At 43.7% G+C, this 9,012-nt stretch overlaps 1 protein-coding gene across 1 annotated transcript; it reads right to left on the bottom strand.

Moving 5' to 3' along the window:
- Positions 1-3,284: 3,284 nt before the first annotated feature.
- Positions 3,285-6,635, bottom strand: GPR148 (G protein-coupled receptor 148). Its single transcript, XM_084529117.1, has one exon. The coding sequence runs from the start codon at positions 5,758-5,760 to the stop codon at positions 4,702-4,704; it is 1,059 nt and encodes a 352-aa protein (XP_084385243.1). The 5' UTR covers positions 5,761-6,635; the 3' UTR covers positions 3,285-4,701.
- Between the last annotated feature and the right edge of the window lie 2,377 nt (positions 6,636-9,012).

Below are 9,012 nucleotides of genomic sequence, written 5' to 3'. Positions count from 1 at the left end.
ATGGGGCCCCCGTCCACACCGATGAGCCTGTCACAACTCTGTGGGGCTGTGCAGGACAGGCACAGAGTGTGGGGCAGGTGCATGCCCCTCAGGGGGGCTCCACTGTGTTCTTCCCCCATAAAACCCACTAGAAATCGTGTCTCTTCAATTTACCCCATTCCTTCAAACTCAGTTCTGTAATTCCAGCTCATCCCCACATTTCTGTATTTTAAATCTTCCTATAGACCTTCAATCTTCAGCTATTTTTATCTTGTTTCTCTTCCTTTATGCCCTTGTTCTGCAGGGTGCAGCACTTCTTGTACTCCCACACAGGTCCAGACTGATCTGCTTTTCAGAGAGCGTGAAGAAATGCCCTCTAAAAAAACTACTTATTTTCAACAGGTTTTCATGAACAAGGCACCAGCTTTGACCTGGCTAGCATTACTGGCAAGTGTGCAGAAAGCAGGTGGGTAGGAGAGTCTCCCGTTACTCCTTGAGGATCTGCACTTCCCTACCTTCACCTGGCGCCTAAACTAATGATAGCTGCCATCAAAGCTGACCAGTTCCTCCTACTGGGAATCATCCTGAAAACCAGTAGCCCTCAGGAGCTGCTTGCTGATTTTCTCCCTGCAACATCAGCAGCCTTTTTTTTTTTTTTTTTTTTTTTTTTTTTTCTTCTTGAGAAAAACAATCCACTGTGTTGGAAAAAGTTGTCCTAATAAACTTCAGCACACAAAATCCGTAGCTCTGCTTAGCAGAGACAGAAAACATCTTGTCTGATCTGTGCTGGCCCCCCAGACAAACCTGCAGAGCTTGGACAAGCACTTGCAAGACCATCCCTCGCTGACAGCCATCAGACCACAGAACCATAGCTTGGCTCCTTTTCCTCTCCTAGTTCCTGATATTCCCCTGGAAACTTGGATGTTTTATTAGCAGTTCATGAAGAGTTGGTCTTATTTGCCTTTCAGATTGGTACCTTCTGTCCATATTGTACCTCGCTGATTTATGTTGCAATCGGAAGGACTAGAAGCATGCTGAAAAACAAAAACACTCAGCATCTGTGGTTTCATGAAGACGCCAAAAATCATCACGAGGCTTGTGAAAAAATGGCAACAACTCACAGTGCTGTGCCCTCAGCTACCAGCAGTGAGGCGAGGGTGGAGACCGCACACAGCAGAGACCAAGTTTCAAGGAAACTTGTCATTTCCTTTTCCTATCAGGTGTTCTCTCTCCTTTGTCACACACACCCGCCTCCCACAGGGAATGGCAACAAGCACGGTTTCTGTCTGAAGGGTGCACGGTGTCTCAGAGTACAACAAGAGTGATGAGCAAGGCCAAGAGCTGAGTGGGACCCGTCTCAGGGCAGCTGCTGAAAGGCAGCACTGGCTTCTCAGGGCTCCCTCCAGTGCAACCAGGCAATTGCTGGTTCCCTTCTGACCTCCTGCTGTACCAAAGTTCCCTTTGAAAATGCCAAGGTAAACTGATGGAGCAGGAGTAGGCACTCTGATATCAATTACTAAAACTGCAGGAGGCTAATCAGTTTTACTGAATAATTACTGAAATTGTAGCAAATGAAGGGAAATCTAAATTCTAAGCTGTAGGATCGTTTACCTGCCTGGGGACTCTGTTTCTCCTGACACTGAAACCGCTCTAATTTGGGGCGCTGATCTAAGCACAGAATTAGCGATTTTTCCAGTGCTGCAAGGCACAGAGCCAGCTCCTGGAACACAGGTCAGACTCCCTCTGCTCTGCAGGTTACAGGCAGAATGCAGCTGCCCTGTGAATCCACCTTAAAGAGGGAAGAGAGATGCGGTGAGCTCAGTGACAATGTCAGCACAAGAAAAGAGGGGAGGAACTGACCAGGGGTGCAACACATTTAGGCTACAAATTGGAAGACTTTTCATGACTCATGCTATAGCAATTTGTTAAAGGATTACTGCCCCCAGCTGCTAAATCACATGTTAGAGTCAACTGCTCTCCATTTCACTTTAAATTAAAATGCTGGGCAGACACCCTGACATCCAATAAGTTCCCTTATGTGACCTTGGAGAGGCTGATAGCTGGGCTGTGGTAAATAATCTCAACCTGAATTTCCAGAGCTTATCTGGGGACACCCTTAGAAGGCTGCTAATCACTACTGCCCTGAAGCTCTGGGAAGTGAAGAGGCCTGACTATTTTTAAGATGAAATTCAAGACATTTATGAGAAGAATTATAGGAACCTCGTGCCTGTGATTCTGCCCTGGTGATACCTTTGGTCCTATTCAGATACACAGGGGAAACCCCCAGAGGTAAATGATTCAGGTATACGGTGTATTTCTCATATGCATGCTGGTACGTGCTGCTTTTGTATCAAACAGCACAGGAGTACATTATGGGAAGAAGTTATCTACAAGCAGTCACTTGGAAAATTTTGCTTATCTAATGTTAAACCACCTTAAAATGAGTTAATAAAATAGCATCAGCTCTCCACGTGGATGCCTTTTTTAGAATTCAGTTCAACTTAACTAATTTCACTTCAACTAAACTCTTTTAGGCAAACACCTGTTCTAGGAAGGAGTTCAAGGACACATGTAAGATGACTGCATTCATCTTTCTTAGGTCATTTCCACAAAACTGTTTTGTTTGCTTATGATAACACTGTAGACAAATTTCCTATGTACATAAACTTGCCATGATCACCAAATTCCTTCTTTCAGTGTCTGTCTTCATGATACCAAACTTGTTGTTGCCTCGAAACACACCGTTGGGATGTATATATTAAGAAAGAGTTACAGAACTAGCATTTTATTCTTGTCTGAGTCTGTCCTGCAGGTTAACTTTATAACTGACAGAGGCTGGCTGGGAAATCAAGCACTGTTAACCTGCAGCTATACAGAGTCAGCTACAGCCATATGTACAACCACCTTCCTTTGCACCATTTACACAGGATTCTTCACTATTCAGCACTACAATTTACAATACAGACAAACTTTGGGCAATAAAGCTTGAAAGAATCTTCCATGGAGAAACCATCCTGTAAGTTACCGGCCTTTCTGCCAACAGGCAGAGGTGTAGAGATTTGCCCCAAGAGATGAGCAGCCTGGGGAGGCACTGGTATATCTTCCATATCTGATCATACTGCATGTTAAAGAAATTCAGCAGAAAGCACCTATCTGCTGGACAGGTATTTTCCCCATCCTTACTGTGGTATGGGAGACCCTTGTTTGAGGCTGAAACTGAAGGCTTTATACAAACATAACTTGTGTGGAAGATGTCTACAGGACATTCATCTTGGAGAAAAATAAAAGCAGCCAGTAAAAAGCAATTGTCAGGTCCTAATTTTTTATTGAAGAGGATGAAGAATTTTTTCCTGGAAAACAAAGCAATTACTGAGTAATTTAATGTTCCTTTGGGTAAAAATAGGGGAAGCACAGAACCATGCTTAAAGCAAATATGCACAAATATATATCTTTTTCACTTGCAACAACTTTAGCTTAAAGATGCTCTTACACAAGAAGTGTCCCTTCACAGCAAAGCCCCCAAGGTGCCTCACCTCTGACATGAAATTTGTCACCCCCTCAGTTGTGCTGACACAGATGTTTGCAGAACATGCTAATAAACAGATCTCTGGGATAATCTTGGTTAAGATGAAAACAACACCACTTCTCTTCAGAGGGATATTTTTAGCCTGCAACCCCATGAGCAGTTGCATTAGCAGACGGGGGAGATCAGCAAACCGTGGAGTGAGGAGAGTAACCAGCACCTGGGGAATGAGGGGAATGAGGGAGAGAAGCTGGAACCTCTCAAACAGGCTGCATTGCCAAAAACACCTTGTGCAACCAGACACTGATCTTCTCCTGGCTCCCGCTTAGTGCAGTTCTTCAGATGAGTGTGAAACACCCCAAACACACAAACAGCACTTTTGGGATATTGCTTTAAGTACAGAGAAGGCAGAGAGAGTCTGCGACCTGGCAGCACTGGCAGGGACCCGGCAGGGTTCCTGGCTCTGCGCTGAGCCTGGCACCCCGCGGCAGGCACTGCCTGCTTGCCCCTTTACCACCCGCTGCTCCTGCTCGTCTTCCCTCACTGAGCTGCCCGACAGACACTGATCAAAGATGACTTCCCATCAAACTGAGATTTTACAAAACCACACTGTTTTGCACATTGTCAGACAGAATCCATAAGGCAGATAGTACTCTAGCACACTGCCTGAGGTGAAGCACAGTGTTTCACTGAGTATGGCAGTTTCCAGAGGCATCTCATGACGTGTTACAGAACAGAACAGTGGCTACCAACCTTGCACAAGTACACCATGAATGAAAAAAATAGCTGCTCTGCTCACAGTACGTTTGTTTGGTTAAGAATCCTGTCTCCTGTAGGCAGTGCTGGCAAGAGACCTGCGGTTACCCCCTTTGCCCTGCACCCGTGTGCTTTGCACCATCTATTTTTCATTTTCTATTTTCCAGGAAGACATCTGCCATGGATGGATAGAAATGATCCTGACTCACCATGTCCTCCAAAATACGCTGCCCTCCCACATTACAACAAAACGTAGCATTTTGTCCACGGCAGCATCTGCTGTAATCCCAACTGTGATGTGATGAAAGACTTGTGCCCTTCTGGCACCAAGGAGGCAGAGTGATCAGCCCACATCTTGCAAAAGAAGCTGAGTGATTTCCACCAGGCTTGCATGCAAACAAGTTAAGGACAACTCTTCTGTTGTAGCTGTCCTCTGCGTTGCCTCAGGATGGTGATGGAGCAGGTGACACCAGGTGAAGATGCTTCATTCTGACGATGGATTTGAGAGATGCTGAGATCTCTCTGTATCGAAGTCCATACAGAAAAGGGAACAAAACTTTAGGTAGAATCATCAGGACATTGCAGATTGTCAGGGAGACCCAGATTCCTGTCTCCAGTCCAATGACAATGTTAACATACAAGAATGATTCTACAAAAAGAACCAAGAGTGGAGAGAAATAAAAGAACAACACAGTGTTGTGCATTAAGAATGTCACACTGGCTCTGGAACAGATGCTCTCCCATATACCTGATTGCCTGGTTTTAAAATAAAGAATAGCATAGCAACAAAATATTAGAGAAAGGAAGAGAAAGATAACCATAGCAGACAGCCAGAAACAGAGCTTCACAGCATCAGTCCCACTCAGAGTTAATATTATTATTAGTGGAATCGAGCACATTTCCAGGACGCAGGGCACAAAGTTGTGAGTGCTGGATAGCACCAAGAAGAAAATCCCCGGGAGAGCCCCTGAACAGATCCACAGACATACAATCACTTTTTTTGTTCGTGAAGAAGGCAAAATAGTAACGTAGCGCAAAGGAAACAAAATCGCTATGTACGTGTCCACCACTATGGCAGCAGCTGTGAACAGTCCTCCGCAGTAAGCCACTGCCAGCAGAAATAACTGGAGAACACAGGCTTCCTTTGGGAGACTTACATGTGCTGCACTGAGAGCAGCTGACAGCGTGTAGAACAAAAGGTATATCAGATCACACAGCAAAGCATTCCCCAGCAGCATGTACCTCGTTTCCTTTCGGATGCTAAAGCTCGAGAAGATCACAAACAAGATGGAAGGAATAATGAGGACACCTGCCACGAGGCAGACAACTGGAGGAATTAAAAACATCTTCATATTTGTGTCTTGTGGGTTGAGAGCCCATTCCTCCAGCAAGTAGTACAAAGAAGCTTCGCTCACATTTGAGGAGCTGTTGGACTTGGCCTCCCGGAGGAGGTGTGCAGTTGCATTCATTCTTGTCGTCGAACCACAGAGAAAGAAGTTCATTTCTTTAGGATTTGGGGATGATTGTCCAACTTGGAGAAAAGCAAAATCTTCTATGCTGAGTCCTTAAACAGGCAAATGAAGCAGAGGATGCAAATGCCTTTGGAAGCAAAGTGTTTTCCTTAGCCAATTTGACCAGCTCTTCTCAAGGACAAGCTGAAACTTGTAAGCAAATTCTGTGGTCCCAAAAGACGTTTTTGCCTGAAGTGGAGACTTTCCTTTCTTTCGGCAAAATCTAATGTTTAGAAGAGAATGAAGCCTTGTGGGCTTTAGAAAAAAAAATCAAGTCCCTCAGCTAGCTCTTTGATGAGAAATGAACGAGTTGCTCATTATCAGTAATTTGAGTTTGAGCTCATCACATTATCACTCCAATGAAGCAGATGGAATATTAGCTCGATTAAACAGATGTGAAATGATACAGAACAACATTCCAAGCGTACCGAAGTAGGAGAGTCATAAACGGGATCAGATGATGTTTTGCACCAATTTGTGTCAAACACCACAATTGATTTGTAGTCATCAATAAAAATGGCTTTCAGTCCTGTTGTAAAATTGTGTCACAATGGCTCCAGTGAATTAAATGATCCTATTTATAGATGACAAACATTTTTGCTTCAGTGAATCAAAACATCTTATTTACAGACGATAAACCTTCCCCTGCCTTTATTAATGCATGATACACAAATACTGAATTCTCATCTATTGCTGCCCTACAGTCAATTTGTAAATTGTCCAGGCTGAATGTCATGCACTGTAACATACCAGCATACCCTACAGCACACTTGGCATTTCCAACATCCATTTGGATACTTTTTCTTGGCTCGCTGGCAAGCACACTGCTGCCGTGCTGTGCTGCGCTGCTCTGACCATCAGACCTCAGTGTCAGAGCAGGGGATGCAATGAGAGAATGGGAAGATTCTCTGTTGTGGAGAAGGAACTCTTCATATTCTTCCAGGAGTGGTCTGTTCAGAAGAAAAGTTGATTTTTTTTTCATAGGCTCCACATTGGCTAATAATGTTTCAGTCTTAACTAGTCAAAAAAGACTGTATTAACACAATTGTTCATCATCTTGTGTGATGCAAAGTAAGCAACATTGCTTGCATGTTGTGGAGAACACAGAAAGGAAGGTATGTGTATGTTGGTATTATGTGTTATACAGAAAAAACACTGGTGGATTTTAAGTAGTCATAAAAAAGCATCCATAGTAGGCTATAAAAGACCAAGCTGTGGTTTGGGCAAAGGAACTATTCTTGAAAAAAGAATGAGTAAATTTGTTACAACTCTCGTGTCTTGACACTTACTGTTTACTGCAGTCACTTACCTCTGGGTGAGCACCGCACACAGCCACACATTGCTGCTACGACATCACGGTACTTTGCTGTTTACACAGAACACAAGCAACACAGACAAGAGATTTGTCACCTCCCAGCTCTAGGTGCTCTTCTCACCAGGGGTGCAAGGGTATCCAGAAGCTTTTTAAGTAACATCAAACATCAAAGGATTACTCCCAGTATTTGAAAACTAGCGTGCACGCAAGCCAAGCGTCTAATACTACAGTCAAAATAGTCAGTGAAATCTGCTGGCTGCTCAGCTCGTTTAAGTTACATTATTCATTTAGGTGCCTAAAATAAAACTATCTAAGTTCAGACAACTGTTTTGGCAGTCTTGACAAGTCCAACATAACCTCCCACATTCACCTGCATGGCCAAGTCTAACTATTGTTTTAACTATGACTTTCCTTCTCTTCTCAGGCAACACAGAATGATTATTTCCCCAGAGCCCCCAGCATGCTTGAACACTTTGCCAGCATACAGTAATCAGTGGGGCTCTGTCCATGGGTGACAGTGCATAGTCTCACCTCAGAGAAAGACATGCTGTGCCCTGGACATACTGTCTCAGGGCATGCCAAGTATCAAAGCAGACAGCTTACGAAACTCAGCATCAGTCATCAAACCCTGTGTACAATGCATCTCTTACACACCAATAGCTGGCATCCATGGATCTGCATGTCAGTACAGTTTGATGGGTGGCACCATATGGAACAAAGGGATAGGAAGAAAAAACAATGGTTGTTTTAAGAGTAGCCTTTCAGTTGCTATGGTGCCTGGGAAGGCAAAACAGAAAGTGACTATTTTTTCTTTCTCAGTCCTGCATCCACTGGAAAGTATGGGAACAATAATGATGCAATTATACATTTGGCCTCGGGATCATGTCCTGCACCCCAAAATCCTAACTGTTGAATTATAGTACTCTTGCCAAATGGAAAGGAAGCAAAGAAAACTCAAGCGTGTGTGAATCACCTCTGGCTATAATTTCAGACCTCTATTAACAGTGGAAGTCTCCTCTGCCTCCCAACATTCCCAGGATGTCGTATTACTGAGCAGACTGTCTTGTTTCTGTGTAAAATCACACCTGTATTTTCCACCAGCTGGTCAGAATTAAATGTGAACAAACAAAAAATCTCATTGGCATCTCAGCTGAACACTTCTGGGTGATGGTAAAAATAAATGCAAATACAACATATGATCTGTTGGCATTTACAGGATTAATGCAGTCAAGTATTTTGCAGACTGATGTTACACAGCAGTGTAGGTTCAGCAAATATATACCTCAAGGACTTTTTGTTTGCATAGAGTTTTTCTGCTAACAAATAATTACTGTGTTTTTATCTAACAGTTTTTATCCTGAGGCCTGAAAACAACCTCCTTATAGCAGAGTTATTCCTTCCTCTTGTGCAGAAGAGCTAGTTATCATGGAAAAGCTGGCTATATCTGGGAGAGCAATAAGCACTGACATCCTCACTACCAAAAAGTACAAAGCAAAAGTGGAAACTCCAGCAAACCTTCCCCTGAACCACCTAGCTAATCACCATGGAGAGCAATAACTAAAGTTCAAACAGCAGGATTATGCAGAGAGCTTTAGTTCTGGTACAGCTGTGGCATTTGTGTAAATTTTATCAAAAGAGAAATTTTTTACCACTTTTAAAAGTCCACATCTATGGCCAAAAAAGCATCAGCAGGTAAATAATGTGAAGTGTTAGCAAAGGTATGAACTTGCAAATCATTCTGCAGTAGCTGGCTGCAGGTCCACTCTGAGCCCGGGGATCCCCATGGCAAGTGGGAAATGCTCGGTTCTCTCATTTAGCCTTCATGCAGAGCACCACAGTGCCCAGGAGATATCCGAAGTTCACAGCCTTGCACATCCTGTGCTCAGCTAATCATCCTCTACAGCCTAAGGATGGTAATGTAAGCCCTA

The sequence above is a fragment of the Aythya ferina genome, assembly GCF_964211825.1.
Source record: "Aythya ferina genome assembly, chromosome: 9".
Taxonomy (NCBI): domain Eukaryota; kingdom Metazoa; phylum Chordata; class Aves; order Anseriformes; family Anatidae; genus Aythya; species Aythya ferina.
Note: the sequence above shows the minus strand (reverse complement) of the source record. Positions and strands in the feature narration are given on the sequence as shown.

Bases quoted from the DNA above. Each gene is read 5' to 3' on its own strand.
- GPR148 (XM_084529117.1), bottom strand. From the start codon at position 5,760: ATGAACTTCTTTCTCTGTGGTTCGACGACAAGAATGAATGCAACTGCA.